This window comes from Dermochelys coriacea, chromosome 2 (genome assembly GCF_009764565.3).
Source record: "Dermochelys coriacea isolate rDerCor1 chromosome 2, rDerCor1.pri.v4, whole genome shotgun sequence".
Taxonomy (NCBI): Eukaryota; Metazoa; Chordata; order Testudines; family Dermochelyidae; genus Dermochelys; species Dermochelys coriacea.
Window position 1 is genome coordinate 203066317 of NC_050069.1, and position 26042 is coordinate 203092358.

A 26042-nucleotide genomic window follows, 5' to 3' on the forward strand; every position below is an offset into this window, starting at 1 on the left:
TGTTGCAGTAACCATCAGAGAATTAGGGGCTGGGTGGGAACAGAAGTCCTCAATACCCTGCTTGGGAATGAAGTACTGTTTCTCTGAACACTTATGTGGGAGGAAATTAAGCTCGAGTATTTCAGAGGGCCTTTGCATGCTCCAGAAAAGCACCATCTCTCCCTTGGGATTGGGAACCAGGAAATACTGGGAGTAGAACCGCTGTCCCTGATGCTGCCCGGGGACCTCCTCTACAACCTCCAGAACTAGTAGAGATTGAATCTGCTGGAGGGCTTTTATGTGGGAGGGCTTCTGTCCCTGGAGCTGATAATTGGAGAATGTCCAACAGCTTATGTGTATTCTTCTGCAGGAATTCTGCCTGGATACCCAAGGTAGCAGCCATATGCCTTAAGAGGTCTTGGTAAGCCTTAAAGGCCTCTGAAGGAGAGGGAGATTCCCAGTACAATAGAGTCAACTGGCAGGATGAGGAGAGAGTTTGCTGCACCAACAATGGGTCCCGTTCTTGCACCACAGGATCTAGTCAGAACGGCCCTGGAGGTCCAGGACAAATGAGTTCAGTGATTGCTTTCAGTTGAGATGGTTTGGGAGTGGGAGCCACTGTTGGGATTGGTGATCTTGCCCAACAGCAGGTCAAGGAGTGAGACCTCAAGGAACGAGGAGTATCCCAAGGAGGCGACCCGACATATGGATAAGGCATTGGTGGCCAGCAGGTACCACTTGTGCTTAAATTTAAATACGTGCTTAAGTGCTTTGCTGGATTGGACCAGTGTGTTCGAGAGGAGAGATCTCAGAGGCTTTAATTTCCAAGATAAGACGTCTGTTTTACACTACAGAGATGTGGCTCATAATCAGTTTTATTCTGAACTGTAGGTTTCAGAGTAGCAGCCGTGTTAGTCTGTATTCGCAAAAAGAAAAGGAGTACTTGTGGCACCTTAGAGACTAACAAATTTATTAGAGCATAAGCTTTCGTGAGCTACAGCTCACTTCATCGGATGCATTTGGTGGAAAAAACAGAGGAGAGATTTATATACACACACACAGAGAACATGAAACAATGGGTTTATCATACACACTGTAAGGAGAGTGATCACTTAAGATAAGCCATCACCAACAGCTGGGGGGGGGAAAGGAGGAAAACCTTTCATGGTGACAAGCAGGTAGGCTAATTCCAGCAGTTAACAAGAATATCAGAGGAACAGTGGGGGGTGGGGTGGGAGGGAGAAATACCATGGGGAAATAGTTTTACTTTGTGTAATGACTCATCCATTCCCAGTCTCTATTCAAGCCTAAGTTAATTGTATCCAGTTTGCAAATTAATTCCAATTCAGCAGTCTCTCGTTGGAGTCTGTTTTTGAAGCTTTTTTGTTGAAGTATAGCCACTCTTAGGTCTGTGATCGAGTGACCAGAGAGATTGAAGTGTTCTCCAACTGGTTTTTGAATGTTATAATTCTTGACGTCTGATTTGTGTCCATTCATTCTTTTACGTAGACACTGTCCAGTTTGGCCAATGTACATGGCAGAGCTTTCCCCCCCCTGCTGTTGGTGATGGCTTATCTTAAGTGATCACTCTCCTTACAGTGTGTATGATAAACCCATTGTTTCATGTTCTCTGTGTGTGTGTATATAAATCTCTCCTCTGTTTTTTCCACCAAATGCATCCGATGAAGTGAGCTGTAGCTCACGAAAGCTTATGCTCTAATAAATTTGTTAGTCTCTAAGGTGCCACAAGTACTCCTTTTCTTTATTCTGAATTGTAGGTTTTGATATTTTCATTTCTTCCAGAAAAGCAATGTTATCCCATCTAACTTCTTCCATATTGATCACACGGGCAGGGAGATCAGCAGATCAAGTGAACAGAAACACTAATGACTCCGATGACAATCATTCTAGCCTATTAAGTGAAATTGAAATATCAGAAAGTGGGAAGAGCTGCACAATCTTCAACTACTATGGTGGATAATTGTGTTGGAAGAACACAACACTAGCGTAAAGCAGATCCTTTGCTATACTGATTTTCAAAGAACAATAATTTGACCAACATGTTTGGTTACATGATAAATAAAATGACTGCCTGCCTACCCGTCCACCATTCTCAGTTCTGAAAGAGCTTTTAAATTTTCAGGAGGTTGAAGTTTATGACAAAAGAATACCACTGGAACTTGATAATTTGGGAAAAATAACCTTTAAAGGTTAATGTGCCCTACAAATAAGATGCCAGTTTCTCAGAAAGCAGAGAATTAGGCATTCTTTCTAAGAGCACTGGCTATGCACATCTTATAGTTATTTTTCTTTTCTGCATAAATACGTTGCTTTACTCATTCTCAGATTCTGATTTCTTTATTCCACTGGCAAACTTTACTAACTTTACTACACTGAGATGTGATGTTCCTGATAGAGAAGGAATCTACTGCTTTTCTGTTCTGAATCTACAATCTTTATTATTGTGTATTATATATATTGTGGTAGCACTGTACCACAATCCCTCTCTCTCTTTCACAGACCCAGAATTTTCATTTTAAACAGTAAACTCTGCCAATCTTGAGGAAAAAGCTCTCCATGAAAGACAGGATGCTATTTTTAGTGCTACAAAAGAAATGGATTCATATTAATTAAATATCCTGTCTGCAAAAATAGATTTCTAAGTCCTCAAGCAAGCCATCTTTCCCTTCACAATGTGACACATATTGATAATGCCCTGCTGAATCAAAAACAGAGAACACATGCTTTCCAAACAGGTTCTTATTTTCCTTTGGGACTTCATTAAAGCTTGAGAAATGGCAAAGTATCTGACTTAGATAGTACTCTGCTCTATATAAAGTCTATGGAGAGTGAAAGACACATAAAAGACACAGAAAATCTCTGTTACATGACAATTTGATTTTAGCTATGAAATAATTTAAATGAAATGAATGATGGCCTGATTTATGTCTAATGTCACAGTTCCCTCTAACCAATGAGAAGTTCCTAGCTGTCTTAAATTTATTACATATGCTTAAAAACATTTACAAGTTTCTCTTTCACTAGCAAACACCTAATAATCTAGCAAAGAAAACAGAGGGGCAGAATATACACCATTTTTATAAAGACACTTTTTTAGTTAAAATCTTGCTTTGCCAAGAATACATAAAAGGAGAACACAATAACCCTGCTAGGACAGGCTGGGTTCTGATAACATCGCAAGCCACTTGATTGTTGTTTCTATCAATATCAGCAGAACCCATTGAAACCTTTATCTCCCCATTTCTCTCTCTCTCCTTAGAGGCTGAGCTAGTGTTGTGGTTTCTATTTCTTGTATTTAGGAGGTTTTTTTGATTTTCTTCCTGGATTGTTCAAGCTACGTTTTCAGCCCTTCTATAATGGGAAGGCTGCAGTTTCTACTTGAAAGCGTGGGAGATCCTATTATATATCTTTCATTTCTCAGAGATAATCCTCTGCTGCTTCCGCAGTGACTGCTCTTTTATCTTCCGTAGAAGGAAATAATCTCTTGGTCATTAGCACCAGTTGTTTAGGGGAAAAGGGTGCTGTAGAAGTTTCTTTGCTGAATTTTATTTCATGCTGGTTGGTACACTTGGTTTTCAGATTATTTTCTGCTTTTATCTCAGCCATCCTCTTTTCTTGGTTATATTTTCATCTAGTGTGGTTCTGTGAGGGTATGGGCATGGGGGAGAGGCGGAGAATGGGATGCTTAGCTTTATTGTTCCCCATTCTAAATATCCTAAAATCATGAAAATCACTGTCATGGATTAAGAGTTATTTTGTTCATAAGACTGTCAGCCACATATATTATAATACATGGAGGATAGTTCTGACAGGTAAAAAGACCAAGATTATAGTGTTGGGTGCCTCCAATTTTTGGTTACCCGGCTTGTCAAGGTTCCTTCCCCATTCTGAACTCTAGGGTACAGATGTGGGGATCTGCATGAAAGACCCCCTAAGCTTATTCTTACCAATTTAGATTAAAAACTTCCCCAAGGTACAAACTTTGCCTTTTCCTTGAACCCTATGCTCCCACCACCAAGCATGTTAAACAAAGAACAGGGAAAGAGCCCACTTGGAGACTTCTTCCCCCAAAATATCCCCCCAAGCCCTTTCCTGGGGAGGCTTGAGAATAAACAAGTTGAGCACAGACCAACTTGGTTTCTTAGGACCCTAAGAACCCAATCAGATTCTTAAAAAACAGAACTTTATTAGAAGAACAAAACAAAGATAAAAGAAACACTCTGTAAAATTAGAATGGAAGATAATCTCACAGGCAGGCAGATTCAAAACATAGAGAATCCCTCTAGGCAAAACCTTAAGTTACAAAAAGACACAAAAACAGGAATATCCATTCCATTCAGCACAGCGTATTTTACCAGCCATTAAACAAAAGGAAATCTAACACATTTCTAGATTACTTACTAATTTAACAGTGTTTCTGAGACTGCATTCCTGATCCGTTCCCGGCAAAAGCACCACACAGACAGACAGACCCTTTGTTTCCACCCGCTTCCAATTTGAAAGTATCTTGTCTCTTCATTGGTCATTTTGGTCAGGTGCCAGCGAGGTTATCTTAGCTTCTTAACCCTTTACAGGTGAAAGGATTTTGCCTCTGGCCAGGAGGGATTTTATAGCACTGTATACAGAAAGCTGGTTACTCTTCCCTTAATTTTTATGATATGGCTAGAGCAGGGATTGGCAACCTTTGGCATGCAGCCCACCAGGGAAAGCCGCTGGAAATCCGGGAATGTTTGTTTACCTGCTGTGTTTTCGGGTTCAGCCGATCGCATCTCTGATTGGCTATGGTTCGCCATCCCAGGCCAATGGGGCTGCAGGAAGCAGCGGCCAGCACATCCCTTGGCCCGTGCCACTTCCTGCAGCCCCCATTGGCCTGGAACCAGAGGGAGCCACGATCTGCTGAACCTGCGGACGCGGCAGGTAAACAAACTGGCCCGGCCCTCCAGGGGCTTACCAGGGCTTACCTTGGGTCTTACCGCCAGCGGCTTACCCTGGCAGGCCGCATGCCAAAGGCTGCTGATCCCTGGGCTAGAATGACTTTAAAATGGCCTGATTATCTGAAAGTGCCAATCACCCACCCTCTGAAAATTAAACCTACTTAAAGTGTCTCAGGTAAAAACCAAACGCACCGAAAATCACCAGTCTCTTTTGGAAATCTTGCCCAAAGTAATTTTTAACCAAATTTAATAGGTAGGTTTTACTAAATAAATAATTCCCTTAGTTCATGATTTCAGTTGTATGCAGATATATAGAATTATGTGATAAAGCAAGAACAGTGAAGGTTCATTAACAATAAAATAGTTATGAGATGCATTAAAACTGCTCTCCACTTACTAGTCCAAATTCAGCCCTTAGTTTCAGCAATCACACCAAAGGGCTTCACATGTAAAAGTGAGGATTGGATTGGGTCTATTTGTAATGATAAAAACTTATGAACAAAAGCACATACACCCCTCTTTGCCAGGGTCAAAAGCAGTGCTTAGGAAATTTGGAATGATAAAGAATACAGTTAAAATTATATAGGAGATTTACACAGTATAAAAATACACCATTAAGATGAGAATGGCCAAACAAACCTAACATGGAACACTCAGTCTACAGAATACCATGAACAGGACAAATTTATCTTTCCTGTTTATTGATCTTCTCTAATAGATATTCACGACTTGGTAGTCTGGTCCATTCCACCATAGAGGCAGGCTCATGCAAAGTCCTCACTTGGACCACAACCCTGCAACTGCTTATACCTTTGTGGAATCCCACCAAAGTCAATGGGGCTGTGTACGAGGGCAAGGGTTTGCCTTTATATATCCCACTAGCGAGATGGGAAGTATGGCACCTAAACTGAGCCAGTTAAAAGCCTGACTGGTCATTTGGACAATCCACTGGTACTTCCTAGCCTCAGATTTTGTGAGAACATCATTCAGCCTTGAGTATTAAAGGCAGTCTTTGAAACCAAATTCTCTTCTATGTGCACTGAGATTGCTCCGGAGTTCTCAACTGCTCTTTCTTGCTACATCTGATACGCGTGCAAGAAAAACAGATGGACAGCAAGACCAACATTGGATGAGTAAAAGTAACCCTGGAAAGCTTATTTACTTAGGTACACAGTGAAACAACACTTTGATTTCAAGTAGCCTAAGTGGGTAGAGCGTAATCATTTTCTTAGTAGGGCCACCCACGAGCACTAAGCAAGCATAAAGTGTTATTAAGTGTGATAATTTGCTGAAAGCGCAGAATTATTATAGAGTCAGAGTGAAGACTGATTTATCTTCAGAGTTGCAAAAATATTTTGCCCATTCTTATCAATTTCCACAGATGATCCCCTTTAGATAAACATATTGTGCACAGTCAGAGGTAAGAAGTCTTCCACGGTACCCATTGCACTACACAAAACTTAAACAAAATTAAAATATCTCCATGCAGTATGAATCATTTAGAGGGTCATACTGGTGCTGCTTTGTCTCAAAAATTTTTATCACTGTTACATGATAAGGAGAGTCACTTTCTTCAAATTCTAAATAAATAGAATTACCCCTAATGCTACTTTCTCTCTGCCTCACTGAAGAGCATCTGGCTAGGACTTTCTGTAGACCCTTAGAATCATAGAAGATTAGGGTTGGAAGAGACCTCAGGAGATCATCTAGTCCAACCCCCTGCTCAAAGCAGGACTAACCCCAACTAAATCATCCTGCCCAGGGCTTTGTCAAGCTGGACCTTAAAAACTTATAAGGATGGAGATTCCACCACCTCCCTAGGTAATCCATTCCAGTGCTTCACCACCCTTCTATGAAATAGTTTTTCCTAATATCCAACCTAGACCTCCCCCACTACAACTTGAGACCATTGCTCCTTATTCTGTCATGTGCCACCACTGAGAAAAGCCTAGCTCCATCCTCTTTGGAACCCCCCTTCAGGTAGTTGAAGACTGCTATCAAATCCCTTCTCACTCTTCTTTTCTGTAGATTACATAAACCCATTTCCCTCAGCCTCTCCTCGTAAGTCATGTGCCCCAGATGCCTAATAATTTTTGTTGCCCTCCACTGGACTCTCTCCAATTTGTCCACATACTTTATCTAGTGGGTGGCGCAAAATTGGACGCACTACTCCAAATGTGGCCTCACCAGTGCCAAATAGAATTGGAATAATCAATTCCCACCATCTGCTGGCAACACTCCTACTAATGCAGCCCAATATGCCATTAGCCTTCTTGGCAACAAGGGCACACTGTTGACTCATATCCAACTTCTCGTCCACTGTAATCCCCAGGTTCTTTTCTGCAGAACTGGCGTTTAGCCAGTCAGTCCCCAGCCTGTAGCAGTGCATGGGATTCTTCCGTCGTAAGTGCAAGACTCTGCACTTATCCTTGTTGAACCTCATCAGATTTCTTTTAGCCAATCCTCCAATTTGTCTAGGTAACTCTGGACCCTATCCTTACCCTCCAGCATAGCTACCTCTCCCCCAGCTTAGTGTCATCCGTGATCTTGCTGAGGGTGCAATCCATTCCATCATCCATTAATGAAGATGTTGAACAAAACCGGTCCCAGAACCAAACCCTGTGGCACTCCACTTGATACTAGCTGCCAACTAGACATCAAGCCATTCATCACTACATTTGAGCCTGACGACCTAGCCAGCTTTCTATCCACCTTACAGTCCATTCATCCAACCCATACTAATTTAACTTGCTGGCAAGAATACTGTGGGAGACCATATCAAAAGCTTTGCTAAAGTCAAGGTATATCACGTTCACCACTTTCCCCATATCCACGGAGCCAGTTATCTCATCATAGAAGGCAATCAGGTTGGTCAGGCATGACTTTCCCTTGGTGAATCCACATTGACTGTTTTTGATCACCTTCCTCTCCTCCAAATGCTTCCTTGAGTACCTGCTCCATGATTTTTCCAGGGACTGAGGTGAAGCTGAGATTCTCCTTCTTCCCTTTTTTTAAAGATTGGCACTAGATTTGCCTTTTTCCAGTCATCCAGGACCTCCCCCAATTGCCATGAGTTTTCAAAGATAATGGCCAATGGCTCTGCAATCACAACAGCCAATTCCCTCAGGACCCTCGGATGCATTGCATCCGGCCCCATAAACTTGTGTATGTCCAGCTTTTCTAAATAGTCATTAACCTGTTCTTTCACCACCGAGGGCTTCTCACCTCCTCTCCATACTGTGCTGCCCAGTGCAGCAGTCTGGGAACTGACCTTGTCTGTGAAGACCGAGGCAAAAAAGAGCATTGAGTACTTCAGCTTTGTCCACATCATTTGTCTCTAGGTTGCCTCCCCCATTCACTAAGGGTCCCACACTTTCTCTGACCTCCTTCTTGTTGCTAACATACCTGTAGAAACCCTTCTTGTTACCCTTCACATCCCTTGCTAGCTGCAACTCAGATTGTCCTTTGGCCTTCCTGATTACACCCCTGCATCAGCTCCTCCCTAGTCATCTGTCCAAGTTTCCATTTCTTGTAAGCTTCCTTTTTGTGTTTAAGCTCACCGAAGATTTCTCTGTTAAGCTAAGCTAGTCGCTTACCATATTTGCTATTCTTTCTGCACATCGGGAAAGTTTGTTCCTGCACCCTCAATAAGGCTTCTTTAAAATAGAGCCACTCTCCTGGACTCATTTCCCCCTCATATTAGCCTCCTAGGGGATCCTACCCATCAGTTCCCTGAGGGAGTCAAAGTCTTCTTTTCGGGAGTCCAGGGTGCATATTCTGCTGCTCTCCTTTCTTCCTTTTGTCACAATCCTGAACTCGTCCATCTCATGGTCTGCTGCCCAAGTTGCCACCCACTTCTATGTCCCCTACCAATTATTCCCTGTTTGTGAACAGGTGGTCAAGAGGAGCATGGCCCTTAGTTGGTTCCTCCAGCATTTACACCAGGACTTTGTCCCCAACACTCTCCAAAAACTTCCTGGATTGTCTGCTGTATTCCTCTCCCAGCAGATGTCAGGGTGATTGAAGTCCCCCATGAGAACCAGGGCCTGTAATCTGGAAACTTCTTTTAGCTGTCTGAAGAAAGCCTCATCTACCTCATCCTCCTGGTCTGGTGGTCTATAGCAAACGCCCACCACAACCTCACCCTTATTGCTTTCTCCTTCAAACTTAACCCAAAGACACTCAACAGTTTCATACTGGAGCTCTGAGCAATCATACTGCTCTCTTACATACAGTGCAACTCCTCCCCTTTTCTCTCTCACCTGTCCTTCCTGAACAGTTTATACCCATCCATGACAGTGCTCCAGTCATGTGAGTTACCCTACCAAGTCTCTGTTATTCCAATCACATCATAGTTCCTCAACTGTGCCAAAACCTCCAATTCTTCCTGCTTGTTCCTGCATTTGTGTACAGGCATCTAAGATAACTAGCCGATTGCCCTAATTTCTTAGTATGAATCAGGAGGCCTTCCCAGTTGCACCCTCCTCCTTCTGTTTCCTCCCAGTATCCCACTTCCCAGTTTACCTCTGGGCTTAGGTCTCCATCCCCCAGCAAACCTAGTTTAAAGCTCTCCTCACTAGTTTAGCAAGCCTGCCTGCGAAGATGCTCTTCTCTCTCTTCTCTAGGTGGATTCCATGTCTTCCTAGCAATCCTTCTTCCTGGAACAGCATCATCTGGTTGAAGAATCCAAAGCCCTCTCTCCAACACTACCTGTGCAACTATGCATTTACCTCCAAAATTCGATGGTCCCTACCTGGGCCTTTTTCTTCAACTGGGAGTATGGATGAGAACACGACTTGCACCTCAAACTTCTTTATCCTTCTTCCCAGAGCCACGTAGTTTGCAGTGACCTGCTCCAGGGCATCCTTGGAAGGGCTTGATGAGTCTCAGCAGAAACTCCATCACATCCTGAATTCTAGCTTCAGGCAAACAGCACACTTCTTGAGTTTCCTGGTCTGGATGGCAGATGGATGATTCCATCCCCGCCAGGAGGGAGTCCCCGACCACCACCACCCATCTTCTCCTCTTGGTATCCATCCCACCTGGCTTCCTGGTACAGACTGAAAGATTTCCACAAAGGTCTAATTCCCCAAGGGGTCAAACTAATTAAGAGTGGAGCAGAATAACTAACAGATTTTTCAGTGGCCAAACCAGAAAAAAACTTGGTTCCTTGCAAACTGGAACTGAATTTGTTTTGGTTTTTCCTTGCCAAAATGACAAAAAAAAAATCTTTGTTCGAATGAATGAAACATTTCAAAAGTTGTTTCAAATGAACATTTTCTGAACAAATGTTGTTTCAAATTGACATTTCATTTACAAAATGTCATTTTGAAAGGATGTGTCAAAACGGTTTATCCTGAAAGTGTTGAAAAAAAACAAACCCATCCTGGCATTTCTGACTTTTTTTTCCCAGCTGAAAGTCTTTGCCAAATTTAACCCAAATTCTTGAAAAATACATTTATGGCAAATTTACAGAGCTCAAAAAAAATTCACCTAATTCTAGTTATAAGTAAAAGTTCAGTCATCTGAGAGAATTGATGGACTTTTCTTCAGGTGTGCTTCGTGATGGTGCATATGTTGTCTGTCAGGATTGAGATACACTGGCAGGTCATCGTGGGAAAAGTCAGGCTACTCTTGCCAGCAGTATGCCTGGCTCTAAGTACTGCTATTGATCCACTTTCATGAGCATCAAACTCAGTTTTTATGAGTACCAAATTTTCCATCATGTAAAACATAGGGGAAGAGAGAGAAAGAGAAAATAATAAGGTAACAAAAAAAGTGACTGTTTCAAATAAATTAATGATCCTCTGAATGAAGGAGGAGAAAATCTTACAAAACTAAAATTTCCCATAAAGTTCTGGAGGTATCATTACATTTTAAACCTGCTTGGAAAAGAGTATTTATTTAGAAGGACAGAAAAGAAATCTTGATACATCCTATAATGCGTTGAATTCCATTGTCATAAGCTTCAGAGTAGCAGCCGTGTTAGTCTGTATTCGCAAAAAGAAAAGGAGTACTTGTGGCACCTTAGAGACTAACAAATTTATTAGAGCATAAGCTTTCGTGAGCTACAGCTCACTTCATCGGATGCATTTGGTGGAAAAAACAGAGGAGAGATTTATATACACACACACAGAGAACATGAAACAATGGGTTTATCATACACACTGTAAGGAGAGTGATCACTTAAGATAAGCCATCACCAACAGCAGGGGGGGGAAGGAGGAAAACCTTTCATGGTGACAAGCAGGTAGGCTAATTCCAGCAGTTAACAAGAATATCAGAGGAACAGTGGGGGGTGGGGTGGGAGGGAGAAATACCATGGGGAAATAGTTTTACTTTGTGTAATGACTCATCCATTCCCAGTCTCTATTCAAGCCTAAATTAATTGTATCCAGTTTGCAAATTAATTACAATTCAGCAGTCTCTTGTTGGAGTCTGTTTTTGAAGCTTTTTTGTTGAAGTATAGCCACTCTTAGGTCTGTGATCGAGTGACCAGAGAGATTGAAGTGTTCTCCAACTGGTTTTTGAAAGTTATAATTCTTGACGTCTGATTTGTGTCCATTCATTCTTTTACGTAGAGACTGTCCAGTTTGGCCAATGTACATGGCAGAGGGGCATTGCTGGCACATGATGGCATATATCACATTGGTAGATGCGCAGGTGAACGAGCCTCTGATAGTGTGGCTGATGTGATTAGGCCCTATGATGGTATCCCCTGAATAGATATGTGGACAGAGTTGGCAACGGGCTTTGTTGCAAGGATAGGTTCCTGGGTTAGTGGTTCTGTTGTGTGGTGTGTGGTTGCTGGTGAGTATTTGCTTCAGATTGGGGGGCTGTCTGTAAGCAAGGACTGGTCTGTCTCCCAAGATCTGAGAGAGCGATGGCTCGTCCTTCAGGATAGGTTGTAGATCCTTGATGATGCATTGGAGAGGTTTTAGTTGGGGGCTGAAGGTGATGGCTAGTGGCGTTCTGTTGTTTTCTTTGTTGGGCCTGTCCTGTAGTAGGTGACTTCTGGGTACTCTTCTGGCTCTGTCAATCTGTTTCTTCACTTCAGCAGGTGGGTATTGTAGTTGTAGGAATGCATGATAGAGATCTTGTAGGTGTTTGTCTCTGTCTGAGGGGTTGGAGCAAATGCGGTTATATCGTAGCGCTTGGCTGTAGACAATGGATCGAGTGGTATGATCTGGATGAAAGCTAGAGGCATGTAGGTAGGAATAGCGGTCAGTAGGTTTCCGATATAGGGTGGTGTTTATGTGACCATCGCTTATTAGCACCGTAGTGTCCAGGAAGTGGATCTCTTGTGTGGACTGGTCCAGACTGAGGTTGATGGTGGGATGGAAATTGTTGAAATCATGGTGGAATTCCTCAAGAGCTTCTTTTCCATGGGTCCAGATGATGAAGATGTCATCAATGTAGCGCAAGTAGAGTAGGGGCATTAGGGGACGAGAGCTGAGGAAGCGTTGTTCTAAGTCAGCCATAAAAATGTTGGCATACTGTGGGGCCATGCGGGTACCCATCGCAGTGCCGCTGATTTGAAGGTATACATTGTCACCAAATGTGAAATAGTTATGGGTCAGGACAAAGTCACAAAGTTCTGCCACCAGGTTAGCCGTGACAGTATCGGGGATACTGTTCCTGACGGCTTGTAGTCCATCTTTGTGTGGAATGTTGGTGTAGAGGGCTTCTACATCCATAGTGGCTAGAATGGTGTTTTTAGGAAGATCACCAATGGACTGTAGTTTCCTCAGGAAATCGGTGGTGTCTCGAGGATAGCTGGGAGTGCTGGTAACGAAGGGCCTGAGGAGGGAGTCTACATAGCCAGACAATCCTGCTGTCAGGGTGCCAGTGCCTGAGATGATGGGGCGTCCAGGATTTCCAGGTTTATGGATCTTGGGTAGCAGATAGAATACCCCACGTCGGGGCTCCAGGGGTGTGTCTGTGCGGATTTGTTCTTGTGCTTTTTCAGGGAGTTTCTTGAGCAAATGCTGTAGTTTCTTTTGGTAACTCTCAGTGGGATCAGAGGGTAATGGCTTGTAGAAAGTGGTGTTGGAGAGCTGCCTAGTAGCCTCTTGTTCATACTCTGACCTATTCATGATGACGACAGCACCTCCTTTGTCAGCCTTTTTGATTATGATGTCAGAGTTGTTTCTGAGGCTGTGGATGGCACTGTGTTCTGCATGACTGAGGTTATGGGGTAAGCGATGCTGCTTTTCCACAATTTCAGCTCGTGCACGTCGGCGGAAGCAGTCTATGTAGAAATCCAGGCTGCTGTTTCGACCTTCAGGAGGAGTCCACCCAGAATCCTTCTTTTTGTAGTGTTGGCAGGAAGGTCTCTGTGGGTTAATATGTTGGTCAGAGGTGTGTTGGAAATATTCCTTGAGTCTGAGACGTCGAAAATAGGATTCTAGGTCAACACCAACATTCCACACAAAGATGGACTACAAGCCGTCAGGAACAGTATCCCCGATACTGTCACGGCTAACCTGGTGGCAGAACTTTGTGACTTTGTCCTGACCCATAACTATTTCACATTTGGTGACAATGTATACCTTCAAATCAGCGGCACTGCAATGGGTACCCGCATGGCCCCACAGTATGCCAACATTTTTATGGCTGACTTAGAACAACGCTTCCTCAGCTCTCGTCCCCTAATGCCCCTACTCTACTTGCGCTACATTGATGACATCTTCATCATCTGGACCCATGGAAAAGAAGCTCTTGAGGAATTCCACCATGATTTCAACAATTTCCATCCCACCATCAACCTCAGCCTGGACCAGTCCACACAAGAGATCCACTTCCTGGACACTACGGTGCTAATAAGCGATGGTCACATAAACACCACCCTATATCGGAAACCTACTGACCGCTATTCCTACCTACATGCCTCTAGCTTTCATCCAGATCATACCACTCGATCCATTGTCTACAGCTAAGCGCTACGATATAACCGCATTTGCTCCAACCCCTCAGACAGAGACAAACACCTACAAGATCTCTATCATGCATTCCTACAACTACAATACCCACCTGCTGAAGTGAAGAAACAGATTGACAGAACCAGAAGAGTACCCAGAAGTCACCTACTACAGGACAGGCCCAACAAAGAAAACAACAGAACGCCACTAGCCATTACCTTCAGCCCCCAACTAACACCTCTCCAACGCATCATCAAGGATCTACAACCTATCCTGAAGGACGAGCCATCGCTCTCTCAGATCTTGGGAGACAGACCAGTCCTTGCTTATAGACAGCCCCCCAATCTGAAGCAAATACTCACCAGCAACCACACACCACACAACAGAACCACTAACCCAGGAACCTATCCTTGCAACAAAGCCCGTTGCCAACTCTGTCCACATATCTATTCAGGGGATACCATCATAGGGCCTAATCACATCAGCCACACTATCAGAGGCTCGTTCACCTGCGCATCTTCCAATGTGATATATGCCATCATGTGCCAGCAATGCCCCTCTGCCATGTACATTGGCCAAACTGGACAGTCTCTACGTAAAAGAATGAATGGACACAAATCAGACGTCAAGAATTATAACTTTCAAAAACCAGTTGGAGAACACTTCAATCTCTCTGGTCACTCGATCACAGACCTAAGAGTGGCTATACTTCAACAAAAAAGCTTCAAAAACAGACTCCAACGAGAGACTGCTGAATTGGAATTAATTTGCAAACTGGATACAATTAACTTAGGCTTGAATAGAGACTGGGAATGGATGAGTCATTACACAAAGTAAAACTATTTCCCCATGGTATTTCTCCCTCCCACCCCACCCCCACTGTTCCTCTGATATTCTTGTTAACTGCTGGAATTAGCCTACCTGCTTGTCACCATGAAAGGTTTTCCTCCTTCCCCCCCCTGCTGTTGGTGATGGCTTATCTTAAGTGATCACTCTCCTTACAGTGTGTATGATAAACCCATTGTTTCATGTTCTCTGTGTGTGTGTATATAAATCTCTCCTCTGTTTTTTCCACCAAATGCATCCGATGAAGTGAGCTGTAGCTCACGAAAGCTTATGCTCTAATAAATTCGTTAGTCTCTAAGGTGCCACAAGTACTCCTTTTCTTATTGTCATAAGCATTACTCTTGCAATGACGTAGCACAGAAAACATCAATTGGTTGAGGCTGTGAGATCATGCCTATAAGCACCTCTCTTGGATGCTCCTTCTGAGTATACTGAGGGAAACATCACCCAGAAGGGGGTGAGAGGGTGTGCTGGCTTTCAGTGGGGGCCAGGTGAGGACGGGGATGGGAAGAAGAACCTGTCTACCACCCCATCAGCTCAAAGGAGAAATGGATTGTGCCTAATTTTATAGAGATTTAATAGGTTTATATGGATACAATATGTATGATAATTTACAAACTTGCCAGTATAATGAAAAGTGTGAAATATTTTTTATATAGGGATGTGTGAACCTGTACAAGAAAGAAGAGGAAAGCCCAAATTTCAGCCACAATCTTGAAGTGAACCCAGTTCCCTTTTCTAGATTGAGATGGTATTTCAGACTCCTCCCCAACCCTCAAGAGGCCTGTTGGCTTCACTTTGCTAACATTCTTCTACCGTTTGCAGCAAATGTTTGGCCATATATGCTGGCTCAGTTGCTATCTTAGTCACAATGAGTTCTGGGGCTTCTCAGGAGCCGCAGGGATGAGAGAGCACAATGCATTTTAGGACACAAGTTCTAGGGCATGCCTAGATATTAAGTTTAAATATTGTCAAAATACAACACTGACAGTCAGCACTGATAGAGAGAAACCCTGATCCAAAGTTCTCCCTTGCTTTAGGGCATAAAGCTGTCTTAACGCAGGCTATGCCATGCACAGGCTAACACGCTGCAGAACTGAGCTCCACAGGGACTTTCTGTGCAGGAACATGTGGCAGTGGATATGGGCAGGATGAGATGATACTGTTTGGGTCCATACTCTGTGCATCCATTGGTCCCTGGCCCCATGAAACAGTTGAGCAGTAGGCTACATCCCCTTTTTCCCCTGTACTATGCAATAGTTGTCACAATCCACATGACTGAGAGCTGTTATGGGATTGGGTGGATGAGTTTGTTTGTCCACAGAGTATAGTTCATGCAGATATCTATGGAAATGTTTGGACTAAAACCCAGATCTCCTGATCCCGAGTCACGTGTTTTAGGTTACCCCAGGCTTCATTCCATGGAGTTACTGTGAAGCCTCACAAAATCAGAGAAATTCAGATAAACACCTAACTTCATGAAATCTTAAGTGAACCAAACCTTTGAATCTCTTGAACTTTGTCCATCACTATTTTCTAACTAATGTACTTGATTTTGTGGTTATTTAGACTCAGATAAACACTTCCCCTTACCTAGGAGACTTTATACACTTATATGTTGAATCACAAAAGGTGAGTTGTCTCCAAATGCTTTAATTATTAAACTGTTAGTATAACTGAAATTGTGTAGCAAACTATAAAGGGTTTTGATCAATCCATTTTGTGGTCTTTAGCCATGTCCTTAGTTTCTTCCTTGCACACACAGGTTGTACAACATACTGATTTTCTGCACACTCACATACCTAAGAAGCCCTGGATTAAACAGCAAAATATATTTATTTGCACTGCTTTGAAAAATAGTTCTTCATATAAGAGCTCATTTCAAGCCTGGGTAGCACTGAAAATTTTTAAATGTGAAATGGAGAATTCAGTGAGCTATGAATTTAATGTTCATTAACCTGGCATTTCAGGATCTATAGGAGCTGTAACTTGATTATATCTTTGGATACATATTTTATATGATAACAAATACTTGTTAAATATAAGCAGAAGAGGACAAAATCCACTCAAAAGGAATCATTCATAAATAATGTTTCACAAAGACAAGTGAGAAAAAGAGGTCATGTTCGGATTACCCAATCAATAATTCACGTGGTTAATGACTGAATTATCACGTCAAGCATAATGAGTAGTCATTTTAAAATGAACAATAAAGCCTTATTTTACTGTAATAATCTAAACCACCTAAGTACGAGAATCATCTTTAAAGCTAATGAACACCGCAGATAGCTTAACAATACTTACATCACTTTCATGGCCTTCTCGCAGATTGTATGTGAGATCATGCTGAATGTCTTCTACAAATTTGTGAGCATACTCCGGGTAAAGATCGAGCACTTCAAAGAGTCCTTTGAGGATAATGCATTGGAGGTCACAGTAGGTTAGAGCTTTAACATCTGCGTTTGTTTTAATAACTTGGTCCTTAATTGAGAGGTTTGCTCCAATTAAATCTCCTTTACCTAAAGGAAAATATGCAAGTTATTTCAAAAGAATAAATACTTGACTCTTCCGTTGAAACAGAGGGCCATTTAACAATAACTGCTAAAGACTTAAAAGCCTGCTGCTGCTACTACACAATTTCTTTCCTAACATTTTAAAGACATCCATGATCTGATATTTAAAAGCTTTTTCGATTTTTGCAGGTGCAATATTACATCTGCATCTACAATTGGTGGAAGGTACAAATGCTAATCTCTAGATGTGTAACTACCTTTTTGAAGGGAGCAATATAGTTATTATCTATACAAATATAAGTGTTTGCACCAGCAATTAGTGACAGGTGCAATTTAGTGTCTGCAAAAGTAGAGGCTCATTCACAGACCCTCTGTCAAAAAGGAGGAAAATTGACAAATGTATTTATAATCAAAAAGGAAGGGGCTCTTTTAAGTCATTTTTTTTTTACTTAGAATTTGCATGGTGAATGATTTGCAATGTACTATGTGTCATTGTATACCGTACCAGTGTACTGTTGCAAATCAGGGAATTTAGCTGAACGAAATTCCTGACTGTCAATAAAAAAACCAAATTGATTCTCAAGCCATTATATCTTCAGATATAGGCACAACTGCCTTTGAGTCACACATGTATTAAAGGGCACGACTGATCCTGAGAACATGGAAATGTTATGGTGAAATGTTCAGAAATATTTGTACATATAAGTAAAAGACAGTATTTCAAATAGGAAATTCCATTTAGTTGGCAATTCCAAATGGATATTGCACTGGAACGCTTAACTTAAGAGTTTAAAAAAACCAACAACCCCCAACCAGAAGTTGCTTAAAGCAGATCAGTTTTGCTTTCTATTGCTACTGCATCTTTGCTGTAAAGATCGAGATGTTAAAACATTCTGTTTTCACAAGTGCCTACAGTAAACCCAGTAGGGACTGATCCACATTTACATAAGATTATGTTATACTGCTCTGACAACATAAAAGGACCCTAAATGTATTTTAAGAATGGAGTAAAGTGCCCTTTAGTGTAAATGGTAATCAGGACCAACTGTGTTTATGATCAGAATGGTAAACATAATAGAAGATACAACACCACACCAATACAAATATTTTGCTATGATTTCACGGCATTATGGTCTAATGGCAACTCAATCAAAAGCAATATAAAACTAAGCAAAATGATATGTTGACTTTGTGACAGATATCACCAGCTTTTTAGACTAGATTTTCTGATTATATTCCTGAGAGGGCAGGCAAGGTTGTTCCAGTGTATATAAACAAGGACACTAGTTAAAAAGCTATTCTGAATTTACCAAAACTGCTTTCAAATATACTAATCAGAAATTCCTCAGGTGTGTGAACATTTAGTATGATGAATCCATAAACCATCCAGACTAGATCTCATAGTTTAGGACTTTTAAATTCAATAATACCAGCTGGGAAAAAATACAATTTATGTTACAAGATTACTGTATATTCCTTTTCAAGTGAAACCTTAAAGAGTAAACATTGTAGATAAAATGAGGAAGACACAACTATCACAAAAATAAAATGAGCAAGTGCAGGGTACACCAACATTTGCCATTTAAACAGAGGCCATCATGTAAGTCTGTCTAAGCAGCTCTTCTCTTTTCTGATTGGAGAACAGAATTGCTTGTGTGGATTTATGTGGAGACATCTGTTTGATAGTATCTCTGTCATTGCAGCCTTATTCACAAATTCATTTGGTTGATAGAATGATTCCCTCCCCCCCCACCAAACATTTCTGGCTAACCTTTTAAAACATAAATCTAATATGTATATTTATATAGCATGTCCTTTCAGCATTAAAATATATTTCTTTAATTAAAGACCCCATATTCATGATTATAAATCAAACTGATAATATCAAGAGGAACCAAAATAAATAGCTATATTGTATTAAATTATCTAATGTTGTATTAACTGTATTGTATTGCTAATGAAAACATATCAACAAACTCGAAGACCACTCTATTGGAATTACAAGTAGAATATAAATTATAAAATTATAGGCCATAATTTATAAATTAGACCAGACAATAATCCACTGTTTTAATGATGAATTTGTCTCCTGGATTACTTCACATTGATGGTATATTCTCATGAGGGCAGTATAGGTTTGATGTATTCATCTGCTAATAGTGTTAATCAGACTTAATTGAGGAAGTTCCCATTCACTGTGATGAAACTTTCATCCACACTGTTTTAACTCTGTTTTGTAATTATGATTTCATTAATTTCATGCAGAAATCCTCTAATCCTTTGTTGTTGTCTCTGTTGTGCAATGTTTTGATTAACGTTTTCAGCAATTCCTAAGAATGGAAGCATTAATGAAACCTTAATTCCACTCTAGGCAACTCCTGACCTTTTGTTATATTTAACCTTATCATTTTTCTACACCCTATTTTATAGCATTGGTTTAGCTGATCCAATAAATGCTAGCCATTTTTAAACTTCCTAATTACAAATGAGTAATGGTCTGGAGTGGCTTGGATTGTCAATTTAATGGAATTAAAGGGTTATAAAAACAAAAAAAAATGTATTATAGTTATTTTCTTAAAAAAACTTAACCCCTAAATATACAATAATAAAAAAAAAAGGAAATTCAATTATAAAGACTAGAGATCAGTAATGTCAAGGGTCTAACACAGTCCTACAAAAATAGGAAGTAAAGCAGAAAGTAAATTTTTTGTTTTGTCTCTATATCGTATGACTATTCAAGGCTGTGACACTTACATTCTAAAATTAATAAAGGGGTTTAACATCTCACATTAAATAATACTTTGCACTTATAGCACCTTTCATCTGGAGATATCAAAGTGCTTTACAAACACTGAACTATACAAGTCTGATGGGTCTGATCCAAAATCCACACGAGTCAATGGGAGTCTTTTCATTGACTTTAATGGGTATTGGATTGGGCCCCATTACTGTAATTACTTGAGACATGGGGAGGTTAACAGGTGACTTGTCCATGGGCATATAGCAAAGCAGTGGCTGATCCCAGAATAGAACCTATTTCCACCCTCTGCTCTAGCTATTAGCTCCCTTGAAAGCTGATAGCAAAGATAAACTTAAAAATTAAGACTGTTTTTAACTCCATAGCCTTACTAGAGATGGGTCAGAGTATATAGTTCTACATTGATTTGGGTTAGGGTTAGGCCATGACTTTAGGTTTGGGTTTAAAGCTGAATTATGCCTGTGGGTTGGGATTAGATTTAATGGTGCCAACATCTTGAGAGCTATTTTCTTGAGATTTTTGCCTCGAATAATGAATTATTGTAAGATTACCACTCGTGTGATTTGGGCCTCTTCTGAACTAAAAATAGGTTCCTTCTAGTCTTGAATCTAACTCAGAATGAAAACCTTAGGGATATTTGTGTTGTATGTATAGCAGATCTAGGGACCTGGTTTTGGCTCATCTCTTATTAATATTGCTAGGACACACTCATCTATCAGTTAGCAGTGGTCTAAGTGTTAGCTGGAGATGTTTGTTTATCTTTAACATTTAACTTTACAGTATTGTCTGCATTAGAGGACTATTCATTTTCTTTGAAGATGTTAAACATCAACCTACCAAGAATTGCCAGCACCATGCTATCTTTCAGTACTTCCATGGAACCTGAGCACACAAAATAGATAGCCTGCAAGGCATCTCCCTGCCGGAGGAGGTACTCCCCAGGAGCACAAAAGGAGGTTTTGATATGCAGAGACAGAGACCTGAGGCAACCACGGCTAGCACACTCAAAAAGGGACAGCTGCAGAATCTCCTTGTTCAAGTGCATGGTGATGTCTGAGCGCAGCTCATCTGGAAAGTCTTTTAAAAGCTGTCCAAAAAGGGAAAATGAGATTGATGTTAAGTGTAAAATAATTTATTTTACCTTTTTGCATAAATGATCTGAGTTACTGGCAATATACACAATGCCTTTATGCTTAAATTTTCTCTTACGTATTTATGTTTAAAGTAAAATACGCATTATGGAGGGTTGCAGTTCTTAGTTCGTTCTTACTGAGTCTTTACACCCATTGATTTCAGGGATACTTTATAATATATTAAGGATTTTTTTGGTAATTAAAAATATATTTGTACTACAAGTTTATCTTGTGCACAAAACCCACACACAATTCTTGCAGCTTTTTGATAGAAGAAAATAGGCTATTTTGTAGAGCCTGCATGTTCTTCGCGGCAACAATGCCTGACACAATGACCCCAACTAGAAATAAAACAACAAATAATTCAAGCCAGGCCTATATGGCATGAGCAGAAAAAAGTGATGATAATTTTGTTGAGCTGCAATACAGTCCTCTTAAAATCATATCATGTACCGTGTGAATGGGAGATAGACATTTTAAATAGGAAGCTGCAAATCACAGCTGCAAAGGAAGGGAGAGGTCTATCAATGTATTTCCATTTAAACTGTGTTTGCTGTTTTAATCATAGAGTTTTACCCTGAATATCATGCCCACCCCGCCCAAGGAACCCTAACTGCAAAAAGTGTTACTGTGGTCCAGATCCCGAGATCCTTAATTAACCCTTATTCAGGCCTATATTGCCCACTTCTGTGGTAAAACCCTTGTTAGTGGTTATGAGGGATCAAATGTCCATAAGGTTCCCCCTTGCAGAGTTCCCTCTGTGATGTTACGTTGGACATTAGGCGGAAAGGGGGATAGTGATGAGGTGGAATGAGATGCAAAACCCTGGTGAAGGCAAAGGATAGATACTTCTTCCTCATTTTTCCTCAGTCCTAAATCAGGCAAGCTCCCATTGTAGTTTTGAGCCTGGTTCTGATGTCACTTACATCAATTTCTCAACAGATCTAGTGTAGCAGAGGAAAATTAATTAGTACATGTTTCTGCTCATAGATTTTTTTTCATATAGGGTGGCATAAAAATTGATGAAATGTTCTCCTTTCTTCTACCAAGGCACCACAAGATTTTTTTCTTTTTCTTGGGGGGGGGGGGGAGAGGAGGGGAGGAAGAGACTTTGAAAAAGTGCTTAAGTAACTTTTTGAAAGTCAATAGGAAGAAGTAACTGGCATTTGTTCCTCTGAAAATCTCCCAGTATGTACAGTATGTATCTAAGTCACTTAGCACTGGTGAAAATCCCACCCCTTGTGTTTTGAAGAAAACATCAAAAGGAATGTTCTGAAACCAAAATCTTCACGTTTATTTCTATATTGTTTTTGGAGGCTATTGAGTTTTATAAGGACACACGTTATAATGACAATGAAATGTCCAACAGGAATGGTTTGTTCAAACAAGCATTGGGCCAAGGAAAGTCATTATATCCTATAGAATAAAATAATAAACAATTTAGTTAAGTCGTATTTAAAGAAACCACCAGAATTCTCTCTCCAACTTTCACACTCATATTACTCTTCTTCAGTAATTAGTTAACATTCAAAAATATGTAAGTAGTAATAAATATATTTTAGATTCAGATAGTTCCCAAAGGATTCAGCCTAAAGGATTCAACCATGTTTCACAGCCTCTGTACAGACAACATCCATGAAATGCAGACACCTATGTACAAAAGGTTGCAAACAGTGAAGAGAGGGTAAAGATGAAGGAAGTAGTAATTTTGGGCAAGGACAGGAAGAAATCCCTACTCTTAGGAAAAGTACCATGGATACTTTAACATTTGGTGCAGGACAGAAACACTTCTGTTTCAGGGCATCATCAAAAAGACCCCTGCTGAATGGTACTTCAGTGCTTCCAAATAATGGTGGGCATAGGTGGCCCTGCTGAAATTTGAATTTGTAGTTTCAGGGAGTCTGATATTCCCAAACAGATGTTCAACAACCTACATATCCTCTTTGGGATAACAAACTCAACTTTATTCCTTATGCACATTCTTTCTGATGTGTGACTTCACATAAAATTTCAGAATAAAACCAATCTTAACAAAAAAACCCAATTAGAACAAATCTAAGAAACCAATGAAAGCCACTCTTTGATTATTACCTCATTGGAATCGATTCCATTATTGACAGACCAGGTGGTTTGGAAATATTCAAGCATCCTCTGCTTTAACTGCTGTGGCAGGTGATGGACCCGTATAAAGTCCTTTAGATCCTTGGTTCTTGTGTGATAAAGGGACCATCTGGAGTACATCCTCTGAATTATAGCAGTCACATTTCCGAACACCAAGGCATGCATCAAAGCTGGGGAGAACAGAAATTATGTACAATGGGATGCAGTGACTTTGCAGATTATGGTTAAATACAATATAGAAAATATTATGATAATTTTCCCAGAATCTAAGCTTTCACTTATAAATAGGCAAAAGAAAGTTTTAGAGAATGCAACATCTTCTGAAATATAGAGCAGCACTTTAATAATAAAACTCTTAAGTAAATATGGCTACTCTGATGGCATGTTAACCAAACCAGAGAAGCGATAGACATGGTATATCAGAACTTTTGTACAAAAAAAAAATTATAAAATTAGCTCAGAATGGATGCTGACATGTGCTGTTATCTGACTAGAGATTAAAATCAAACTCAGGAAATAAATTTGTTTTGAAAGCCATTTAGAAACTTTCTGTTAAGGCAAAGTTGCAATAAAATATTACCATACTACATTGTACATTACTTAATCAGGATCAGATTAATATTAAAAGAACGTGGGCTAAAGACTCTGGCTTGCTGGGTGGGAAGCCCTTCTACTTTGAGTATGATTAAAAAGGGTGACCAAATTTCTTTATATCTATCCTCTTTTTGGCACTTCTCTTGTGTAGCTACTTGGTGTGAAATCTTTGGCGTGAATGCCTGTGGTGTTCATGATTCAGCTGGAGCTGGTGGAGGTGGCAATGTCATCTGGCTGGGACATCTCGCGAGACTAGGACAAAGGAGGTCTGGGATCCCAGGAGATGGAGGAAGTAGCAGCCATGATGGTGAAACTGACGTCAGTAGCCAATTTTTCTCATTCTTTAAGGACCTCAAAATGGACTGACCATCTCCTCATTTTGTCCACCAGTTAGGTCTAATTTCCAACGCACCAATTTTGGCTCATTTATTTCTGGTCCCACACTTCTCTTGTTTACCAGGCATGCTCTCAGCACAGTCATTGAGTTTTATCAGTAGTCCATTCTAGCTATGTCTACACATGTCCATACACATGGTTGTGCCATAATCCCCCTATTGTTCATATCTAAACTCCAGAACCACATGTCTGAAGGCAAGTGGAGGATGAACAAGCTACCATGCCTATGTGTGGGTAAAGTACACACCTTAGGCTGTGGCATGGCCTCATACCCATGCCAGTTTGCGCTGTGGTCGGGAGTAAGGGGCATGTACCAGGTCTCCAGTTTCAGTAATCCTCCACCCCCATTCCCACAATGCATTGAACTCTTTTATTCCTCACCTTTACCCAAACTACAAAGATCCCAGTCCCCCCATTTTCTTGGGTAATAGTGAGCCGCGCTGACCACATCGGAACAGTTTTCAGCTGCACTGTTTTCATCAGTACAAGTGAATATGGATCCTGCTCTGAGAGCAGCTGCCTACCCTGCCAACCACACCAGCATGCTGACCAACGTGTGGTTAGAGTACACTGTCCTCCATGACTTCCTGGAACAGCAGGAACCTACAACTCTACTGGTGAAGTTTCAAAGAGGCTGGAGCAGGTGGGCATTGAGTGGGCTCTGTCCTAGTAATGGTAATGCATCAAACACTTAAGGATCCTGTACAAGAAGGCAAACTCCTCCAGTAGTTGCTCCAGATGGACTTGTATATGCTCCTTTTACGACAAACTCGCCAGGCATTGTCAAGGGTTCCCAGTACAAAGCTTCAGTGGCTCAAGACCCCCTCCTCAACTCCATCAGCCTTATCATTCGACAGGAGGGCCAGGGTGAGGAGGCAGCAGGGAACACAGAGGATGCTCTGGAAGACCCAGAGGATGAGGTGCATGTGATTTTGCACCTCTACTGGGAGTAGCCAATTAAGGAAAGTCCCCCCCCCCAGCAATGATTCTGAGGAGGGCCTCGAGCTGCAGCAGGAACCAGAACCTGAGGCTGACAAGAAACAAGTCCTCCCCATCAATATCTCCTCTTGTTCTGGTGCTAAATTCCTGATTTTAAGCCTGGGCCCCACTCTGCTTCGAAACTTACATGGTTCTCAAGCATGGAAAATCTACAGATAACTGGTTTTATTGATTTCTGATGAACCACTATTGTACATTTGACAGAAGCTATATCTGAAAAAAAAAAACAGATTATTAAAGAAAAATCATTGTGCCCGTTGTCTCTGCATTTCTTGGCCAGCACACAGGCAGCGATGGTCCTAAGGACGCAGACCAGGAGAAGGGAGGGGGTGGTTTATTAAGGTCCTGGTTGGGATGTGACAACAACTGTAGAAAACCTATAATTGTTTGTCTGAAGTTAGTAACAGCTGTCTTTCATCCCTTGGAAGATAACTGTTTTAGTGTTTTTATCACCTCTCTCCGCCTGATCTTATCCTTCCCTTAGGAACAGGAGCTGTGTGGAACAGAGGACAGGGGACACTGGTGGTAGAAAGAGTGTTAGGTCCAGGAAGGGAACATTCCGGCTATCTGAGGAAAAAGTAATCACAGCCATCCTTTCTTCTTTGCGAAGCGGGGGGATGGTCCCGCTATTGTGGGGAACTTTCCTGGCTTATACACTACCCCGGTGAAATGGGCTAGCAAAAGGATCTGAGTCCTCGCTCCCACTTCCCTTACCCAGTCCTTGCCTGACCTCAAGGACTCCCCTTCCACACTCCTGTGTGGCAGAGTCCTCGTAACCCCAACAAGGCTGGGCCCAGGATTCCTGGGGGACTCGACCCCCAACCTTG

General features: G+C 41.3%; 1 protein-coding gene across 2 annotated transcripts in view; it reads right to left on the bottom strand.

The window, feature by feature from the left end:
- Window positions 1-26042, bottom strand: part of KCNH8 (potassium voltage-gated channel subfamily H member 8) — a 412103-nt gene that overhangs the window by 59464 nt on the left and 326597 nt on the right. For both annotated transcript variants that reach the window (XM_043509048.1, XM_038390383.2), the window contains exons 9-11: window positions 23197-23396; window positions 20810-21059; window positions 17006-17220 (exon numbers count right to left, since the gene is read on the bottom strand). In XM_043509048.1, the coding sequence (XP_043364983.1) occupies window positions 17006-17220; window positions 20810-21059; window positions 23197-23396 (665 nt within the window). The remainder of the gene's footprint in view (window positions 1-17005; window positions 17221-20809; window positions 21060-23196; window positions 23397-26042) is intronic.